General features: G+C 41.3%; 1 protein-coding gene across 1 annotated transcript in view; it reads left to right on the forward strand.

Annotated features, from left to right (window-relative positions):
* The first annotated feature begins 222 nt into the window (after window positions 1–222).
* The window catches only part of npdc1a (neural proliferation, differentiation and control, 1a), a 28,215-nt gene continuing 5,255 nt past the window's right edge, over window positions 223–23,182 (forward strand). Inside the window, exons 1-2 of the mRNA XM_080743033.1 lie at window positions 223–498; window positions 13,597–13,764. Of these exons, the coding sequence (XP_080599159.1) occupies window positions 321–498; window positions 13,597–13,764 (346 nt within the window). The 5' untranslated portion in view covers window positions 223–320. The remainder of the gene's footprint in view (window positions 499–13,596; window positions 13,765–23,182) is intronic.

Genomic DNA, 23,182 nt, shown 5'->3' on the forward strand with positions numbered 1-23,182 from the left:
TAATAAAACGTACTGTAATCGTGCCTGTTGCTAAGGTGTGGCAACATGACTGGTGTCTTGCACGCACGCGAGGGCGCGCGTGCAAGACACCAGTCATGTTGCCATACCTTAGATTTTTTTCTGAACTGACGCCGCTGGCAGCAGCTCCACTAGTCTACTAGTAGTACCACACTGTCACTGTCGACTGGAGGATTAGTGCGCGCAGAGCAGAGTGACTGCGCTTGCTGGGCTTGTCGGCGGTGAGTCGGTGTCTTCAAGTCGATATATTTATAGCCAGACGGTAACTGGCGCGGATCCGAGACAGAAACAAGACGTGATGGATGAATGACAACAACCCCTTCCCCTGGTGGTCCTCGCTCTTGGTTCTCTGCCATACAGACAGACAGAACAGAAGGATGCTGCTCTCCGGTCCACGGAACGAACGGCAGCACCGGGCCTCGGTGCTCCTCTCCGGGCTGCTGATGTTTATCATCGCCACAGGCTGTGCGAGTTTTCCAGGTAAAAAACAAAAACAAAAAAACAACAACGATAATATATTTTTTGAAACAGCAGATTATTTGATCTGAAGAAGAAATTGTGACAATTTACAAGAGGATTAAATAACCTGAACACGCGTTTCCATCTTCTTTTTTCTTTCTTTTTTAAATGTGGTATGTTGATCTTCGATGTTTATGTAACACAGCGGGACATCCTGTGAGCTCCCAAGCTGACTGCGCGTAATGCTTGCTTATGCCCACTAGCGGGGCAGTTAAGGAGAACAATACTTCAGTTCTGGAAAGAAGCACCAAAATTTGACAGAGTGTACCTCTTGGGTCATTCTTTAGAAAAATCACATTAGACACTTAATTTTCAAAATGGCCGCCAGTTTTAAAGATGGCCGCCTTTTCGGATATGTTTTACAGTACGCCAGCCAGTTAATATCGAATTTTTATAATATTAGAGTTGTTTTGTAGGTTTTAAAACATCCTGAGTTCATTTATTACACTTATAAAGCAGCCAGAATAACCTTTCTGACTTTTGGTTGGGGTCTTTCCTCACCTGGGACCCCCCAGACAGACCCCTGAGCCTATTTCAGTAATCACTCTGCTCCTGCTCCAGAACAATGTTAAATTAGATCTGAAGTTTGCTCAAAAATGACTAGTAGCAAATAACAGAGGTCTTCCACAGGGGTCCGGGACCCCTGGGGGGGGGGGGGTCCTCAGAGCTACTACAGGGGGCCTGCCAAATCTCGATGAGATCTTTTATTTTTTATTTCTTTATTTGAAACTTCGAATGTTTTTATGTATCCTGGTTTTATGTATTGTACTTTGGTTTATTAGTATTCTCAGTATTATTTATAATGTTTTTGTGTTAAACAGTTATGGTTGACAGCTGTTACTGCAGGGATTGCAATAATGAAGGTATTGCAACATTTCGCAGAACAACATTTCCATTTATTGCACTGCACTCACACTGACCCCACACACACACACACACACACACACACACACACACACACACACACACACACACACACACACACACACACACACACACACACCTTTGTTATTGTCACCCCAAAATCCTCACCTTATCCTCTTATAGAGCCCATGGTCAATTACACCCAAAGAGATTCACTACAATACAGTAATTTCAGACATGCAGGATATATTCGTCTTCATCATCATCATCTTCAATCTTCAATAGTGTTGACACAGTCTCCACCATAGCATAGAGTGAAAGGCCGGTTATTTGAGCAGCTGCACCGTCCCTTACAACCTGCTTTGCAGACACATTTGATGAGCTCAAGTACTGCCTTTGGAGCAGGGAGAGCAAGAAACCTGACTGGAATATACCCTCCACTCTCTGAATTCCATCTATTTTCTTCGATTGGTGGAAGCACAGGGCAATTTGTCAGGTATGATTTATCCTGCATTGTGACAGAGTTGGCACGGAGGTAATGTGGTAGCAGTGCAGCATGAGTTGAAGGTAGCATCTCACCTTCAAGTTCTTTGACAGAAATAGTTCCCATCTGAGTAATCCCAGGGTTGTTGGACCTTTTGAACTGTAAATATGGCATGCAAAATGTTCCGACTGCAATGTTGATGGAAGCTCACCATTTATAAGCTCAGGAGGAATGGCCAATGACCTTGCCAAGGTCCTTGAAGCAGTTAATGGCTTGGTCATCATCATCATCATCAAGTAGGCATTGACCCATGTCTTTTTGGTGATTCCAACAAATGTTCTTCCCCAGTCAGCACCTGAAAAACTGTACGCAAAGGAACCCTTGACATTTGAAACATCCAATAACTTGAACTCACTCGAATATGTCAATTTCCTTTTTTTGTACCGGAGGCAAGGACTTGATAAGGAATCTGGGTATCAGCCTCTTCATGTGTTTGCACCTCCTCAAAATCATGTCCCTTGATGAAGGTATCGTATTATGATGCCTACTTTGTTATACCTGACAAATTGCCCTGCGCTTCCATCAATTGAAAAAAAAATGATGGAATTCAGAGAGTGGAAGGTATGTTCCCGTCAGGTTTCTTGCCCTCCCTGCTGCAAAGGCAGTATTTGAGGGATGGTGCAGCTGCTCGAACAATAACCTGCCTTGCACTCTCCTCCCTGCAAATGCTATAGTGGAAACTGTCAACACTATTAAGGAGGACATGTATAGTAGTGAATTTCTTTGGGTACAATTGACCGTGAGCTCTTTAAAGGACAACTTTAGTTTTTTACAACAAGGGTTCATATTTTAGATTGTAATTAAAGAATATAAAAGATGAGTGTTAAAATGACTTCATTTACTTTTTTCTATTGTTATAGAGATTCTTATTTCAGTGGTTCCCCAACCACTTTTACACAGAACCAATTTTACACAGAATAAGCCCATTCCCAAGATACAACGCAACCTTTCATGGTTGGATGTGACTTATGGGGGCTAGAAGTGTTACTGTAAACAGCAATAAAGAAACTGCTGGCTTATTGTGTCTAAAAAGACATATTTAGCCACTTGTACGCATGCCCCCATGCGTACGCATGCCCCACATTTTAGCACGGTAAACACGATAAAACATTAGAACGAAGCAAATGAAAACATTTTAACACTCACTTTTTCTTTTCTCTAATTACAATCTAAAATATGAACCCTTGTTGTAAGAGGATAGGGTGCGGGTTTTGGGGTGACGATAACAAAGAGGTGTGTGTGTTGTGTTGTGTTGTCAGTGTGAGTGCAGTGCAATAAATGGTTAGATAATAAATGTTAGACTGCGCGCCCAAAGTGAGAAGTTGCAATACCTTAATTCTTGCAATCCCTGCAGTAACACCTGTGAACCTGTCTGTCTAACACAAAAATGTTATAAATAATACTGAGAATACTAATAAAAACTGATTCGGCAGGCCCCCTGTAGTAACTCTGAGGACCCCCTAGGGGTCCCGGACCCCCTGTGGAAGACCCCTGGGTATTTGCTACTACTCATTTTTGCTTTCAGAGCCCAGTTACAACAACTTTAATGCTTCAGTTATGATCTAATTTAACATTGCTCTGGAGCAGGAGCAAAGCGATTACTGAGATAGGCTCAGGGGTCTGTTTGGGGGATCCCAGGTGAGGAAAGACCCCAACCAAAAGTCAGAAAGGTTATTCTGGCTGCTTTAACAGTGTAATAAATGAACTCAGGATGTTTTAAAACCTACAAAACAACTCTAATATTATGAAAACCGTACATTAACTGGCTGGCGTACTGTTCAGAGGCAGCCATCTTGGAAACACGGCAGCCATTTTGATTTTTCAGTGTCTAACGTGTTTTATCATAGGAATAACCCCTAAGGAGTACTTGTGAAAAGTTTTAGGTTTCTTTCCACTTGTGAAGTATTTTAGTGCAAAAATGCATTTATCTGCCCCGCTACACAGTCCACTGTGCCTTCAGCAACAGAGTCAGTATAGGGTATGGCTATAATAAAGTATCTATGGTCACTTCAATTAAACATGTGTTAAGCCACACAATAAGACTGCCAGCAGTGCCCGGATAGAAACAGCTAGTATGTTGAAATTAACATTAATTGAATATAGGCTATCCTTCTTTAGAAGATGATGCATTTGGTCTGATAATTGAATAGACATGCATAATGTGTATACTATAGCCTACATGTCGCCCAAAGCAAAGAACAAAATAAAACAATAAAAAATACAAATTCCACTCTTTTAATTTAAACCCTTATAGTCTATCTTCAAATGGAATACAGAGGTCAAAACTAAAATATCAGACAGTTTAGCCTGAAATAATCACCAAAATGTGCAAATTGATATTGATGTTAAATAAGCAGGCTGTGTGTGTGTGTGTGTGTGTGTGTGTGTGTGTGTGTGTGTGTGTGTGTGTGTGTGTGTGTGTGTGTGTGTGTGTGTGTGTGTGTGTGTGTGTGTGTGTGTGCGCGCGCGCGTGTGTGTGTGTGTGTGTGTGTGTGTGTGTGTGGCTAACTATCTACATATTGTAGTGATTGTCTGATTGTTGATGTCACTTATTAGACTGAGATAGCCTAATGTATGGTTTACCACCTCAGATTAAAAAGTTAGCCTAATCTATCTCTGAGAATACTAACAGCTGGGGTCTTATCTCATCACACGAGGACCATCTGCACACACACACACACACACACACACACACACACACACACACACACACACACGTAGGCCTACGCACGCCCGCGCACACATAAACATGTCATGACTCATGATTCCAAATCACGTCATGGATCATCATCACTATGTATGTATTTAGACCACAATGTATTTACATATTTATTTACTTACACCTGTAAACGTGCGACACAACATTCAAGATGATTCTGATTCTAAAAATCAGCATTAATAAATACACAGTATATTCATTATTTCCATACCACAATACAGGCTACAATCCCGTCTACACCTTTCCCACACTGAGTGTGAAATTAACTCTGAGAGTGTACTAAAGCTCAGTGTAGAAGATAAAGGCTAGGGAGTAGAGTTACTCTGACTGTGAATCCAGTAAAGCCTGTGGATAAAAGCAGCTTTGGGTAGTACGTTAAGTGGACAATGGTTGTGTGTGCACACGTGCGTGTGTGTGCCTAAGGGGAGGGGGATTGCCTGTAACCATTCTTTTCACCCTTATTTCTAGTTAGTTCATTATGTTCAAATAGATCAATACATTTTAAAGTCGTACATTTGAGTGTCAAAATCTGTTGTAGCTAGAAAACCTGTCTGCACACAAAAGTATTTTGTCTAGAAATATAATGCCCCTTGCTACTTAATGACATTTTGTGTTACTTTTCTCCTTAATTAGAAAAGTGAAGATTCTATAGGTCTAATGGCTTGTTTTAACTTTGTGTCTATAGTTTTTCAAGGATAACCATGACTGTACCCACTACCAGTGGCTAGCTAAATTCACATGACTGAACAACTAGAACTAGATGATATTTCTTTTTAGCTTTTCATCACATCACTGTCTTTAGGTGTATCTAGTCTATTTCTAGTCTCGCATCACACCTCCACCAAGCTGTGAAGGGTTCTTTGGTTATGTGCAATGTCATCATTTTTAAATATATCAACTCATTGAGTCAACAGAACAGACAGGGAAATTTCACCACGGAAAGGTGTCAGAAAGCTTCCAATGAACAACAAGAATTTTGAATTCCGTTTTCTACCATAAAGACAGATAAAACCTAGTTTTGTATTTAGGACCATTTCTTTATATTTCAGGGTTAGCTTAGTTATATTGTTAATATTTCATGTTGAGTTGGCAGGCTCCTTTTTACTTTTCTCTGCGGTAAATGTCATTTATTTATTCGTGAAGCGTCTCACAGATATTGAGCTTCGCAGTAGAAACAACACCTCTTGTTTTATCTGCCTGCTTCCTTATTATTCTCATACAACCTGTTCCCTGTTGTGCTGCTCTTCAAATGCCAGGTTTGTCATTCTCCAAAGGCCAAGTTGTACCGGTCGGTGTGATTACTATTCAAAATGCATATAGTCCACCTCTGGGCTATTTAATTTGTGACTTTCAGAAACACACACATTCTTTCTCTCTCTCTCTCGCTCTTTCTCTCTCTCGCTCGCTCGCACGTACGCACGCACGCACGCACGCACGCACGCACGCACGCACGCACGCACGCACGCACGCACACACACACACACACACACACACACACACACACACACACACTGAGCCAGGTATATTTAACCAGTCAGACACCTGACTGCCCTGTAGCAGTTAAGGCTAATTTATTCTTCATCACACAACATGTGATGCTTAACAATACGTAAGCCATTTACCACGAGAGGGTAAATCAGCCAACAACCCACGACCCTCGAATAGTAAATTGCTTTTCTACCTGCACTTCTACCATATAAATGAAAGAAAACACAGTTGTAACTTGCAAGGTTATTTAGTTAGAATCATTAATTGTTCAGTGGGCGGGGTTCATGAGCCAACTCAAGGTTGTTGACTGATTTACCACTGTTTTAAGCCAATCAGAATCCAGTATCTGAACATGTGACCACAAAAAGTGGTAGAATACTGTCTTGTTTTCCCATGTTGGTCGAGTGAAGTAGTGGATTCGTATTAAGCACTTGTTGAAAGGACCATACATGTGCCACAGCATAGCGTAGCGTAGCTTTGATTAAAACAAAAAAATGTTGTGCTTCTAAGCTCACAAGTCACAACCCAATGATGTAAAGAGTGTATCAACTTGGATATTGTCATCAAAGAAATCACAAATATATGTGTGTATAATCATTTTCTCAGAAAAAAAAATGACAGTACAGTTGTTACCAATGCACACAAGACAGTGAAAAGCATAACGATTTTAATTTTAACAACAAAGTAATGAACACATAATTATGTTTGCTACTGTCCCTGCACAGTAACATCCTCAATGATCATTTACTGTAAATCTGAGATTGCATTTTGGTTTAGAACTCATTAAACCTTTGTTGGGTTCTGCATCCTGCTCTGGAGCTGATGACACAGTAATTATCCTCTGCCTAATGGGTTAGAAGCATGTCTGTCAGACAACATAAATTAATCGCAGTGGGAAGAAAATAATGACCGATGCGGGTAATCAGGAGGATGGTAGATCAGACCACTACAAAGTTGTTTAAGTAAGTGTTTTTTTTCTTTATTTTTTCTTTTAAACATAATTTTTATTTTGTCACATGCGCATGTTTACAGGGTCAACATTTTACATAATTTTCATCATCATATTACAGCCCATTTCAATCCTCTGCGGTGTCATTCTTCTGGGTTGTGTATTCAGTACATTTCTCCCATTTCTCAAGAAACAGATAGATAGATAGATAGATATATAGATAGCTTTATTATCCCAAGGGGGAAAATCAGTTGCCCAGAGTCAGCACAGCAGTATAAGGTTATTTACAAAGTTACAGAGAAGTAAGAAGAAAAAAATAAAAGAAACAAGAACAGAGTACAGTAAAGAGCAAGGTACATCAAGAGAGTGAACGAATAATATATAAATATATATACATAAAGTGTCCTTAAGCACAACTATCAAAATAGTACAATGTCCAAATCAAAGTGACCATAGCAGTCAATGCTACAGTAGTTAGTGCAACTAGCAATGACTATTCTTTTGCATCAAAAAAGTACAGTGTCCAAAACAAAGTGACCATAGCAGTCAATGTTAGTTAGTGCAACAAGTATCTCACTATCATGTCAAACACAAGCAAAATACTCAAAAACTACTAACACAACATAATAGTGCAGTGTCAAAAAATCTGTGCGAAAAAAAACAACAACTCGAAAGGAAAATAAACTAGAACAACTCCTCCTGTATCCTGAATCTATGTGTAAATCTCTCCATTACATACGTTTCCTCCACAATGCACAGCCACTGCTCACAAGTTGGGGACGGGGAGTCACTTCTATACCATAATCTCGTTATTATTTTTTTGCTGGCTGCTAGTGTTTAAGAATTTCTGAAAGAGTGTGAGAGAGAGACAGACAGACAGACAGACAGACAGACACACAGACAGACAGACAGACAGACAGACAGACAGACAGCGACAAAGAGAGGATTAAAATCGGTTGTGTGACGTTGGGGTTTCGTCATGAAACTTTTACCTACTGATAATTTCCTCTGCACTCCTTTTCTGCCCTGATTCACTTCCTTGTCACATTATCTCTCTATCTACTACTCAGCCACCAGTTTGTTTCCTGCTTTATAATTAGATGGTGTGTGTGTGTGTGTGTGTGTGTGTGTGTGTGTGTGTGTGTGTGTGTGTGTGTGTGTGTGTGTGTGTGTGTGTGTGTGTGTGTGTGTGTGTGTGTGTGTGTGTGTGTGTGTGAGTGAGAGAGAGAGAGAGAGTTTGTCTAGCTTATAGTCTATACTTATGGGGACGAAATGCATGTTCACACAGTCACCTGCAGGGGACCTCTGACAGTGTGGGGACAAAATAGTAGGTCCCCACAACGGTTAGGGTTAGGGTTAGGGTTAGGGGTTATGTTTAGGGATAGAGGTTAGGGTAAGGCCACAGGACTTGCATAAAATGAATGGAAGTCTATGTAATGTCCCCACAAGTGATGTAAATATATAGTTGTGTGTGTGTGTGTGTGTGTGTGTGTGTGTGTGTGTGTGTGTGTGTGTGTGTGTGTGTGTGTGTGTGTGTGTGTGTGTGTGTGTGTGTGTGTGTGTGTGTGCGCGTGCGCGAGCGTGGGTGCGTGCGTGCGTGCGTGCGTGCGTGTCAAAACACTCATACCCCAATTTCTTCTGAGCGTGTCGGAAAAACAAAAAATCGACACGGAAAGAACCCTGAACCAGTTTATTGTGAGAAATACCGTAGAAAGACGCGTCACGCAGTAGAACTCTACAAAATGTGCCAGATATAGAGATAGTTTCCAGGTATTTTTTCCACTATGGCTTGGGTCAGGGTTTTTCTGCCTCTGGCTGTATTCTGAGAAAGGTGACAGCTTGTGGTGATAAGGTGTGCTTTTTCCACTACGTTGTCGAGGAGTCTGGTTAGTGGTTAAAGTTGTGGAGTAGTGGGTGTAGAGTGGGACACGACATAAATTCCTCAGTGGCGTCCAACTCTCAATGATTTTCCTTTTTGATGATTGAATCACATTGTTTAAGCATATATCAATTCATCGTCACACTCTTTAAAAAGGTATTGACTATTAAAATCCATTTATCTAATTAAGCACTAAACCTTTTACATTTGTTGTTCAACAGTGGAATAATAACAAAAACAGACGCTTCAAGCTGTGATCAAATTGTGATACAATGCTTTGTGAGCCTATTAGATTGGAAATCGATTATTTTATTCAAATTGATTGGTTTTTTTTTTTTATAATAGATTACATTGAACTGAATAGTTCCATTACTAGTTAATAGTTGCACCACTAATCCTTGGTGTTGGTGTAGAAATGCACCCTGACTGGTTCATACTGTATACAAACCAATATACAGGCCAGTTTTCATGCCAGTAGACCTGTGTGAGTTGAGTTGAGTTCATTTCAGTTCAGTTCAGTACAGTTCAATTGAGTTGACATGACTTGACTTTTCAATTGAGTTTCTTTCTGGTGATAAACTTGAAGCCATGAACAAGTATATGAACAAATTTGTTCATATACAGTAACTATAATTTCTCGAGGGACCCTTTTTCAAGCTAAACTTTTCAAACCAATCTTCACTTTAAACTGCATTAAACGCAACACTAACACAGCTGACAAAGCATGGAGGAGGCTTAATCTGTTCCCAAACAAGTTTTCAGGTTTCTGCCAGATGGTTTTCATACCTTACAGAAGGAAAACTTAAGCCATGGCTTCATGGGAGGTATGAAAACCAAATTTGAAAATCAAGCAAACAATGGTACAGTATGCTTTGGAATACAGTAATGTAACTAACATGTACACAACTTAAACATATCAAACATCAGTAATTGTCCTTTAAGACAGTACTGAGGTTATTAAGTAAGCAAACCCCAAAATATGTAAACCCGGGTTGTTGCCTCAAACCTCTGGCACCTGGCATTTTATTTTAAAACACAAAATAAGTATCCTTTTTTGTCAGGGCTGGTATGGCAAAGGGATTAATTGCAGTAATACAACTAGAAAGAATGCAGGTAATTGTCTAATTATCGTGTGCACGGCTCAGAAGAGTTCAATAAAAGGACAAGAATGCCAGCATTCACGGAAGTGTTCTGTGCCTATCTGATTTAAAAGTAGGCCTACCTGTCCCTGAATGACACTTCCTTTAGTGCTGTACTGACATTCTTCTGCTTTTAATTGCTCTTATACCATACATACAGTATGTAGAAACTTTAGTCACCGAATCACATTATTCCCAGTTATCTGGGAATTAGCGTGCATACACTTAGTTACAGTATCATAATGAGCATGAAGAAAACAGTTGAGAAAATTTGGCCTACATTGGAAAAATGACTTATCTTTCTGTCCTGAATCCTGATTCGTCACAGTGCTTTCTGTTCACTGGTTGGGAATTTGGTGTGGTGCTTTCCTTTGAGACATTTGCCAACTGGTTAAATCACATGACGGCATGCAAAGCTTTTCTGCCTTTATTGGATAGGACAGTTGAGAATGACAGGAATCAGGGAGAGAGAGACGAGGAGTGACACGCTTGCAGAAGTCTTCAGACTTGGGAATCAAACCTGTGAATTGCCATCAGGCTAATGTGGTATGCACCTTGACCACTAGGCCAAGTTACCCAGCGACTCTTATTTTAAAGGAAACATTGATTATTAATAGAATATTGTATTCAATTATTGATATTCTTTTTTCTTGTTCAACATGTTTATGTTTTACTATCACATATCAAAAACTCCAGTGCACACCTAAGAGGCTTTACGAAACACTGCCAAACCTCCAGTACAGTTTGGCAGGGTATTGGGTTGCATTGTTAAGCGGTGGTTTCGGGTGGCTTCTGCTGGTTTCTTGCTGTTACGCCTCCTACTCATCCTGTCTCTGCATCTCTTCTATCAATCTGTGTCGCTCTGCGACGGCCTCACCCACATCAGCACCACACTGGTATTCTGAGAGCCCTGTGGGGGACACAAACTGGCCAGGCTGCGTCGCTGAGGCGATAACCTCTGGCTGTTCTTCGAGCCACGAAATCTTTCATTAGGCCTGTCACAATTATTACATAATCCTCTAATCGCAATTATTTGACATAATCGCAATTATTTGACATACCTGTAATCGCAATTATTTTGTCATAATCGTCATAATCGTTTCCATGTTGAAAATGTTTATATTTTATATTTTCAAACATTTTCAAAAATAGTGGGAATTGCAGATCTACAATCTCACAACGATGCGACGCGAGCTTATAGATCGGCTATTTCCACTATCAATGTTCTTTTTTAAGTAGAAAGTTGTCAAATATGTCATCAATTTCTTTGTATAGGTTATGTGTCATATCAGCCATGTGCAACTTCAAAGCCTACAAGCCAAACTGAACGAATGTAATTGTCAACGACAAAAGCACAATTAAATTGCTAATCGCAATTATTTGAGTGACTAAATTAATCGTCATGTAAAATGTCATAATCGTGACAGGCTGATTCAATGAAAACTATATAGGGCTGTCACTGACAGCCCTATAGTTTTGATTGAATCCACTCTCATTCTTAAATGCCAACCAGAGTATTGGTTTTCACCTCCTCCTGGCTATGCATTTCAGCAGCCTGACGCTCTCTAGCCTCAAGGTCAAGTTTAATCTTCTTTCTCTTGTCGTCTAATTTCTTGGTCCTTCTCCTCGGCTTGTTTCTTGGCAGTGCAGATCTTGCCTGGCAGTATCTTTCAGAATCTCTAAAGCACTGTTTCCCAAACACTGGGTCGGGAGTGGGACCCATTTGTGGGTCGCAGACATATTTTTATTGGTCCCTTAGTTTTTTGTCTCCTACATTTTGTTTGATCATTATTAATATTCAAAATATTTACAAAAAAAAAAAAACATTTCCATACAAAATTCTGTGATTCTTTCTCCCCTTCATGAAGAAATGCTATAGATTAGTAGTGAAAATAGCCGATCTACATCTCGCTTCACGCCACGAGATCTGCTGTTTTCACTAATTTGTGTCCCGGGCAAACGTCTAATTTCTGTTTTGGGTTCTGAGCTGAAAGGTTTGGGAACCACTGAACCCTTAACCTGTAGATAAAGGCAGGATGTACTGGGTGTTATGTAATATATATATGTTGGCTATGGTGTTTTGTAGAATGCACAAACTCACGCACGCACGCACGCACGCACGCACGCATGCACCCGCACACGCATGCACACGCACTCACTCACTCACTCACTCACTCACTCATTCACTCACTCACTCACTCACTCACTCACTCACTCACTCACTCACTCACTCACTCACTCACTCACTCACTCTCACACACACACACACACACACACAGACACACACACACAGAGTACATACATAGTACATACATAGTACATACAGTAAATACAGTACATACTCAGTCAGGTTTAATCAGCCAAAACAGCATCCTAGAGAGTCCTGCCACTTGATTTGGAGTGTTTGGCATACTTCCTGTCTGCTATCAGAGGAAGCTGACACAATGGAATATGGGCATCCCGTTTCCTGCCCCCGTCTCTGTTACACGCACACACGGGCGGGCAGGCGGGCACACACACACACACATATGCTCAGTTTGGGTGATATTTGTTACACCTCGATTTAGATCCAGCCATACTGTATATGAGTCAGGATTTTAAAATGTCCCTCATTTGCTCTGCAACCCTCCATCTCTCTCCTGTTCATTTTTCATCCCTCCATGTCACCATCTGTGCACAAGCACATGTGCTGCTTTAGTCTAGTGTAGCCAGAGGATCAGAGATGTCCGCCTACTGACACATCTTTGAAAATCTAAATTCATTGAATGGGCTGCTTGGAATGGATGCTAGAGAAAACCAGCAGTAACAAATCTACAAGATACTGTTAAAGGGGACATCCAGAACAAAACTTATCCCCCCCTGAAATTGCATGTTTTCATAAAAGTTCCTACCTGGTTTAGTGGATTTCTGTTATTTTTGCCCCTCATCCGAGTTTTGATGACCACCTCCTCACAGCTAACATGGGGCTGTTGGGACTCATCCAAAAGCGCTCATTTTGGTCGTTCCAAAGTAAAGATTTTCTTCATGAATCGTCTTTTTAGAGTTCCAAGCGACGAATCGATGTGTTGATATTCCAGCACATATTGACCCGGATGAGAACGGAGCGTTACTCCTGGGAGGTGCTGTGAGTGAGACAACACGTCGATTCGTCACTTGGAACTATAAATAGACGATTCATGAAGAAAAAAGTGACTTTGGAACGCCCAAAATAAGCGCTTTTGGATGAGTCGCAACAGCCCCATTTTAGCTGTGAGGAGGTGGTCGTCAAAACTCGGATGAGGAGCAACAATAACAGAAATCCACCAAAGCAGGTATAGGAACATTTATGAAAACATGCAATGCAATTTCAGGGAGGGGGGATATGTTTTGGTCTGGATGTCCCCTTTAAGTACTAAATCCCATGCAATCAGGCCTAACATGATTCAGATTAGAGCACTAATGTGTCCCTCCTTCCATGTCTCTCTCTCTCTCACACAGCTCACTCACACACAGCCAGCTCTAAGTGCCCTCGTATAGACTGTGCCCTAAAGAGTCGGCATCCCTGCAAACTGGGTTCCGCCCACTGTGGCCCCTGCCTCGATGGATTTAAGGAGAACGACAGACAACACTGTGTGGAGTCAGACAGGGTGAGGCGCCATCACAAAGGTATAGAGGATAACACACACATGCATGCACACACACACACACACGTGTGTGTGCGCACAGTCGCACACACACTGACAAAATAGATGTTGATTATGCTGACAGACAGTACTATCTATTAAATACCTTTCTCCCACAGACCATCACTAAATCACACCATCACCCATGTATTCACTCGCACACACACACACACACACACACACACACACACACACACACACACACACACACACACACACACACACACACACACACACACACACACAATTCTCACTCACTCACTCACTCACTCACTCACTCACTCACTCACTCACTCACTCATTCACTCACTTACTGTGAGTGAATGGCGGGGGTTTTACACACACATTTTGAGATATCTTTGGCATGTAACATTATCATTGATTGATTGATTGATTGATTTAAGACTTTATTAGAAGTTTGCATAGGAAAAAGTACAGTTTCAGGAAAGCTTTTGGGCTTGTTTCAAATGGGGTCCTTTTTTAACCCATTCAGGTCGGGAACACTATTTAGTGTATTGCAGTACATGTACAGTATGTAGCAACATATTTGTTTTTGTAGGCTAATTTTTGAATAATATTGTTTTTCAGAAAACTTAGGTCAGGCCTAAAAATTAATTCATATAACATTGAATGACAGATAAATAAAACAGTACTATGCAGAAAATACAATGCTAAACAAATGGTATTTACAATAGAAATGTCAGGGGGAGGTAAGCATAGGCTTTGTTTGCTTTTACCAGTTTCGAGTGGCTTTTCAGAGTGGTTTTAAAGGAAGGTAGGGATTTACACTCCTTTAAGGCCTTCGGTAGGGCGTTCCACATTTTAGCGGCATAGTTAATACATCATAAAGAGTATGCTGCTTCACTGCTTTAGCAATAACGTTGTGAATGCAGCAGTCAGATCACAGTTTCCCAAACAGTGGGTCGGTCACAGACCAATTTTTATGGGTCACGACTTGAGTAAAAATTTGATTTTCTTTTCCTACATTTAAAACATTTACAGATCCCTCTCAAAAGTTTGAATATTGTGTAAAAGTAAATTTTCTTTTGTAATATAATTCAAAAATTTTAACTTTAGTATATTCTAGACAAACAAATCTAAGAAATTCCATAAATAAAAAACAATAATAATTAAGAAGTAAAGTAGTGAAAATAGCCGATCTACAAGCTTGCAGCCAGTTTCACTACTTTGTGTATCGGGCAAACATCTAATCTCTCTTTTGGGTCTCGAGGGAACCACTGGCTTAGATGGGGCGCGTGGTGATCGCTTTTAGATGATCTGTCAGTGAATAAATGCTCCTAATTTTAGAGTTAGAGTTGTAGAGTAGTGGATAACATGCTTTCATGGGGCACACACACATGACCCCTTTCAAGAGAAAGGGGTCAGAGAGACAGGGAAAAAATAGAGCAACATTTTAAAATGGTCTTGTGTGTACGGTAGGTTTGTGACGATCCTAGGCTGTGAGTCTGAGATCAAAGAAGAGACGGATTTCACCCTGTGTCTCCATTCCACCACTCTGCCATTTGCATGTGTGTGAGCTGAGGCTATTTTCTAATTTATTTTAGAAAAACAGGAAAGGCAGACAAAGAGAGCAAGGGAATGCCACAGAGCAAACAGACCAGCCAGCCAGGAATCGAACCGGATGGGGATGCCCATAGCCATTCGGCCATCGGCTCGCTCCAAATAGACCCTTTTCTGCAAGTTGCTTATAACAAATGTTCACATATTAGTAGTAGGTGGCCATGTCACGTGTGTGAGACGCGTGTATCAAAACAGCATCCCGTTTCCGGCAGTGGAAGCTTGTGATTGGCTGAACCGCGTTGTGTTCGCATGGACCACGCGGAGGTGCCGAGAGCTCACTTGTGTATAGGTTATAGGTAATGTAATAGGGCTACATGCGATGTTTCATAACATATAACATAAGAAATAATCATAACACATTATAAACAAACATTCTATATTCATAAGGTGAAGTATTCTAGGCTACTTAATAATTGGGACTTACAAGAACCATTATCATAGTTATAATAGACCTACATTTACAGTAGTTTAGGCATTTTGGTTTGATAAGGTTGTGGGCAGAACAATTTGTCCTTGTTATTTGACTATTCTTTATTTAATTATAATTAAAGACACTTCATACTAGTGAATTAGTGATTATAATAAATAGCATATGTTATGATTGTTGTCAAGATCAGATTGTGTTTATATCCTAATATAACGTTGGCGCGCCTCTGTCATCTCCACCGAAAACAAGCGCTCTGCCCTTGTTCCATTGTCCGAGTTTCACCGGTGAAACCAAAGTTTCACCGGAGTGAGCTCGCTCAACGCCACGTCTCTCAGATTGCTCGCACCTCCCAACATGCCCACTCACCTCACACTGAAAATGAATTCTCAGGCCTGTCTGTCGCTCCCTGTCTGAAACTTCGTTACAGTTTATAATACAGATTTAAGGTATATATGTGTACACTGTATATACAGCTATACATTCGGTGACATTGTAGTAGACTAGTTTTAGTGTCTTTTGATGCATGTGTTTATCATTTTGATTGTTACAGTTTCTTTTTCACTGGTATATTGCATAGTGTTATGAGAAATTATTTAGTCTATGAAGTTAGAGAGTATGAGCAATCTGGGAAATATATTCTGTAAATTCTGAAACAATTGAACAAAAAAAAAAAAAAAAAAGATACAATTCTGGCATGTTTCAAACATCCATGTAAGAGGGTGAACAAGTATTGCAAGGCATACTTAGTTTACACTGTGTGTGTGTAGTAGGACTTGCTTGTGTTTGACATGGGGGCGTACACTACCATTGGTAAACATTCAATGCCTGGGAGCTAATGTCCTTTTTTCATCAGAAGGACAAACATACAGTGGTAGCAAAGTAGTCTGCATCCAGTTAAATAGTGTACTAAAGGCAGGGCCCTGTCTATGTTCTCTGTGTTATGCAAGTGTGTGTGTGCGTGTGCGTGTGTGCGTGCGTGCGTGCGTGTATGCGCGTGTGTAAATACCGTACATGTGTCCACTCAGACTCTATACACATCTCAGTGTTATCAAGAGAGTTATTATATTTGTGCCACAAGTAGGGCAAGGTTATGATATGATTTTACGTGGTGAAATAGATAGACCAACTGAACCAACCTATCAACCAATGATCAATCATTTTGATCTACATTGCGTGTTTTATTTAAAACAATGCTATTCATGGTTTTACACCTCTTGCTAATAGACACACACATATTGGAGTGGCAAGTACCCCTCCGAAAGCATTATAAAAGAATAACAATATCCTAGGCAAGAAAGAGGTAGAATACAACACTTGAACGCCTAATTCCCATACTGTCTGTAGACTCTGTCATAATTATTCTCTGGAGTTGTACCTGTTTCTTTTTCTGTTTTAAGTTTAAAAGTGTGCCATATACCACACTTGGTGAAAGGGTCGTTCGATGAAGGAGGCTATACATGATAAATTAACAACTTGAACCCTATTATCCCTATTCCAGGGAGAAGCATTTGCAGAAAACAGAAGATTTACAAGCTCACAGTAGATTGTCTAAGTGTTAGTTAATTAATCATTATAGAGGGTTTAAAATGGTTCAATCATAACATTATCAGAGTCTGATGTCTTTCTCTTGGACTAACAGGAAGACTTCTTGCTCTGCTCTTGATCAGAATTGTATATGGACTTTGTACACCATGTTCCTGTCTGTTCAATTGTAATAGTAGACATTAATCTATGGAAATAATCTATGGAAACAGACTAAAAATGCAATTTTGTAGCATTATTAGGTTGTATGTTGGTTCAGTACCTACAGCAACAGAGTGCTATATCAAATGCTTGTGGTAAATTCTGTTGCATTTATTTGTTTGACAGAGAGAGAATGACAGATATGGGCCCTATTTCCGTTGGTGCCTTACTACTTATACCTAAACTTCTTTACCTTATTTTACTCTTTTGAAAGACATTTTAAAATACTTCAAATGGCCGCTGTACAGCGACACGTTGTGAGCTTGCAGGTCAGCTATTTGAAATATAGCACAGAGCTTTTATAGGTGAGGGGGAAATCCGTTATGCAGCTACCTTGTTAAACCAGAGCTTACGCGACAATCTAATAAAAGAAATATGAGTTTCTGTGTGTGTGTGTGTGTGTGTGTGTGTGTGTGTGTGTGTGTGTGTGTGTGTGTGTGCGTGCGTGCGTGCGTGCGTGCGTGCGTGCGTGCGTGCGTGCGTGCGTGCGTGCGTGTGTGTGTGTGTGTGTGTCATCGTGTTGTCATGGAGATACCCACTGTGACAGGAACTACCATACAAGTGCTTTTTAGTACTTTGCTACAGTTTACTGTGGACAGATTCTGCCAATGTCACAGCACCGTGCAAGATGCAGCCATGATGAAACGTGTGTAGTGCAGCCCAGCCGATGACAGATGATTTTTGGGTCCAATGCCGCTCACGATTTTGGTGAAATTAACGGATAGTTGCCGCCAGGGGCGTCTCACCAAATTCTGGGCCCTGGGTACAAGGATTCACTGCGGGCCCCCCATGAATCTTCTTAATCTTCATAGGGGGAGGGAGTTTAACCCATTTAGACTGGGAACGTATTATTACGCATTATTTTTGCTTTAACTATTGAAAAATAGCAGATCTACAAGCTCACAGCGCGGCACTGAGCTTGTAGATCTGCTATTTTTGAAAAATCGGGAAATGTGCGCAAGTCTTTATTTAGAATATTTCAAATCCTTCTAAGGTTTTTTGAAAAACCTGTTTCTATGTCTGTGGTGCTCAAACTGTTTCATGTGAAGTATCCCCAAAATGGTATGTATTTGGCCACGGACCCCCATCTCAAAATATTTAGTTCCTGGGACCCCCCAGAAGCAAAATTTGAGTTACAAATGTTCGCTTAAAAAATACGTATATTCAAAGATTTGCACACATTATCATGACTTTTCAAAAATAGCAGATCTGCTATTTTTCAATAGCTAAAGTATAAAATAATTATGGCCCCTCCACCTTGGGTCCTACTTTTCCCCCCCTTGTGAGTTGTGACGCCCCTGGTTGCGGTGCAAATCTCCTTTTCAACAGACCGGTTTCTCAGGCCTATGCTGCTGCCCTCCACAAGAGGGCAGCAGGTGTCTGAGTCTGAATCAATCACTTGATGACATGAATGGCGTGAATGTTTCTTTTTAGTGTGTTTCCTTAGTGATTCTCAACCTGTGGGTTGGGACCCCCAGGGGGTCCCCAAATAATTTTGGGGCGTCCCCAGATGATTAACTTAATGTGCAACATTGTTTTAGCCTCTCAGTAAAAAACAACTTAAGGTTAAAGTGTATATAGAGGGTATCTGCACATTTCTAAAGTGATAATTTAAGGACTTTTTAATACTAAATAATACAAATTTAACATTGGCCAAATTGTCAAATATTAGAGGCAGAAATTGTGAAAATAGCCGATCTACATGCTCACAACGCCTCGCATAGAACTGTGTTATACCAAATGCCTCAACTCTTAGTGCTCGTAGGGTGGGGAGGTCTCAAGTTAAAATATGATTATTTTGGGGGTCGTGGCCTGAAAAGGTTGAGAACCACTGTCCTAGACCAGGGGTTTTCAACTGATCATGAACCAGGGACCACCACCCTGACTAAGAATCAACCTGGAGACCACTTTTGTGTTGGGAGGAGGGACATGGGCATGGTGTGGGGGGAGGAAAGGCATGAAATTAATCACTGTTAAGGGCTTAACTTAATGTGTTAATTCGAGGCGACTTAAATCAAGCATGTCTTATTTTCTATCGATTTCTCACCCCATGAAGCCTCGAGTTCATGGACTCTTTTTAGTTTTTTGACCGGCAGAGTCTGAGTCTCCTATTGTACGGTCATCAAATTATCGGCTTAGGAATGCGACAAAAACAAAAACATTTTTGGGCGAACTACTCTTTTAGCAGTCATTATTTAACTGCGATATCGTCACTGTTGGGCAGAAACCTCGTAACTCCAAGTTTCAAATTTGTATGTGTCCCCCCCGCTGTAAATTAAAGCCCTACATCATACCAAAGTGTCACACAAAAGTAGTGAAAATAGCCAATCTACAAGCACACGATGCCTCGCAACGCGAGGCGTGTGCTTGTAAATCGGCTGTTGGACATGCAAGGTTTCCACCCGACAAGGAAGATATGCTAGTATGGTCCCGAGCAAAAAAGAAAAAAAAAAGATTTAGAACCACTGATCCTTTTTCCATAGTTGCCCGTATTCCGTTCTCTTAACCTTCCATGTTAACTGATTCATTGCGACTCATGTATGAGTGAGCAGACACAGGCGATTGATTGTATGGGCACATTTCCTAATAATTCTTGGTAACCCAGTAACTGACAACATTGACGCGTCATCGTGGTCATTTGGTCATTCTATTAGGCATCGGTCTGTAGAGCGTGGCGTTGTTATCATTATCATATCAAGAAATAACACACAGCTTGTCCTAGACCTATAGACCATTGAGGGAAGTGCTGCTAAGGAGGTTGCATGTGTGTGTGCGAACGAACATGCATGTGTATCTATACAGTAGGTGTGTGTGCGTGTGTGTGCTTGTGTGCCACTCATACTCTATGCACACACTCATACTCTATGCACACACGCATAATCAAGAGGGTTATTATAATTGTGCCACAAGTAGGTCAAGCATTTGATATGATTGTCATCGGTCAGATAGACACCCTATTTTAATCAGTGTGTGTGTGTGTGTGTGTGTGTGTGTGTGTGTGTGTGTGTGTGTGTGTGTGTGTGTGCGTGCGTGCGTGCGTGCGTGCGTGCGTGCGTGCGTGCGTGCGTGCGTGCGTGCGTGCGTGCGTGCGTGCGTGCGTGTGCTCGCGCGTGTAAGTAAGTGTCTGTGAATGTTTTTTAAGTGGTAAAGAACAGCCCAGATGTGTGAGGTTTGTTGTGTTGTTTATTGTTTGTTTGCCTTAAATCTCTGCCCTCCTGGGTACCTCTCAAGGGGTTAGTGGTCATTATCATGCCGGTGACAAAGCTCTTACATGGCGAGTGGTGTGTGTACTTTCTCGCTGTTTGACGATCTACTGACAGCTCACACACACATACTGTATGAACACTACACACAAAGCATTCACCAGCCTACCGGTATATACAAACGGCCACAAAAACATATGCACACACCCACGCGCACCCACGCACACACACACACACACACACACACACACACACACACACACACACGCACACACACACACACACACACACACACACACACACGCACATAACACAACTGCCACTTTTCGAAGTGAATTACCTACTTGGGTTTTGCTGGCATCCTGTGGTCTTTCTTAAAAGGCAAACAAGTGTTTTCATTTGGTCCTAAAGCTGATGCATGATCCGTCATCCACAAGCCAAACCCCCTGCTTCTTTCATAGGCTTATCTTTTATAAAAGTAAACTGAGGGGGTGCAGATAGCGGAGTGGGTTAAGATGCACCACATAGGCTCTTATGATGTCTGACAGTCAATCCTGGGTTTCGGTTCCTGAAGCCCCGCGGAAAGAGTCATTCCCTGACTCTTTCTACCCATTTCCTGTGAAATTTCACTGTGGAATGTCTTTAAAAGTAAATTAACCTTGCCTAAATCCGATTTGTTTTTCTCAAATCTGATCTTCAGGGCAGACCGTCCAGACTGTGCTCAGATCAGATGTGTATTAAGACATCATCAACCTATCTGCATTGGCTGCTCTGTAAACATACATCACGAACACCATAGGCAGGTGTAATGTAATGCTTAATTCAGGCGCTCGCCAAAAATAAACGTTTTGTGAGTTTCTTAAGATTCATTTTGAGGATTAATTTTGAGGCTTTTTATGCTTCTATTGATAGAGATGGGTGAGTGACACACAGCAAAGGCCGTCAGGAACGGGACTCAAACCTGCAACGCCCTGTCAGGCTACAGTAGATAAGCTATTTTTGATGAGAAACAGATCACACAACAAATATAAATCAGGCTTCAGTGTCTTGAGTATTGAGAAAAAAACTATATGAGTCCAATCTGTATAGGCCAAAAATTGGATTTGGGTAGTAACTTTTGGGTAATAACTTTTATTGCCGAAAACACTGGCACACTTGGAGCACTGGACCACCTGCAAAGTCCAGATGGTACGAACCGCCTCTGCAGACACATGCTGTTGGTTGCACTGAATTGCCAGGGACGGAGGGGGGTGAGAAAGTAACAAAGCAGAGAGTGAAAGTGCTGCTACATCATATCGTGCATGTTAGCACTGCAGCCTGGCCAGATGGCCAGCCGAGAGGCACATTACTGTATTGATTAATGTAATGCTGGATGAACGAAACATACTTTTATTCAGATGACTAGGTAATAATAGATAAAACGTGTAACTTATTTGTGTTTAGCAAGTGTTTTTTTTTTGGGAACAAGTCCTGAAAAAAACACAGTGTTGAATCATAATTCATCCCCTTTTAAAATGTCTGCATGACACAAATACCACTTTTGTGTTTTCTTGTTTGTGCTCTCTTCTCCTGGTCTGTCATTTGGGATATTTTGGTAGAGCAGTGTTTCTCAACCTTTTTTCTGCATGGGCACACTTTTCATGTCCAAAGAATCCATGGGCACACCAACATAATACGGGGGTGTAAATATCGTCACTGTTGGGAAGAAACCTTGTATCTCCAAGTTTCAAATTTGTACGTTTCTTCGCAAAGTAAAGCCCTGCTTCATCATACAAGGCTGTCGCACAACAGTAGTGAAAACAGCAGATCTACAAGCACACAACGCCTCGCACTTAAATAATTTTTTAAATTATAAATACAATACTGGCTTTCAAGCAGTTTCAAGGGGCACACTTGACCCTTCTTAGGGGCACACCAAAGGTCCCCAGGCACAGTGGTTGAGAAACACTGTGGTAGAGTAACGTTGCTGGAGATGTGTGAGAGTGTGTGAGTGTGAGTGTGTGAGTGTGTGTTGGGGGGGTTTGCTTGGCTTAAGGCCATTGATCACCTCCATTAGCAGTGAGATTCGGGATCTATTGTGTGAGTCGTAGCCATAGCCCAGTGAGGGCATGGGGGTGGGCTGATTGCTCCTGCCCCCCGCTGGGCTTCCTCCCCATGCCACACACACACACACACACACACACACACACACACACACACACACACACACACACACACACACACACACACACACACACACTATAAGCCCCGGTAACCCCAGAGACATCGGCCGGTCACTAGGAATGTGGCTAACTGTCTGGCCTACGGAGGCTGTTAAACAACGCTTTACTATTGTTTCCCTTTTTTACCAGGTCCCAAACAAACAACATGCACTGGCACACTCCCTGTGTGCACCACACACGCGCACGCGTCGCACGCATGCACGCAGGAGTTGGTGGTACTCCTGC

This window comes from Nannobrachium achirus (genome assembly GCF_963921795.1).
Source record: "Nannobrachium achirus genome assembly, chromosome: 15".
Classification (NCBI taxonomy): Eukaryota; Metazoa; Chordata; class Actinopteri; order Myctophiformes; family Myctophidae; genus Nannobrachium; species Nannobrachium achirus.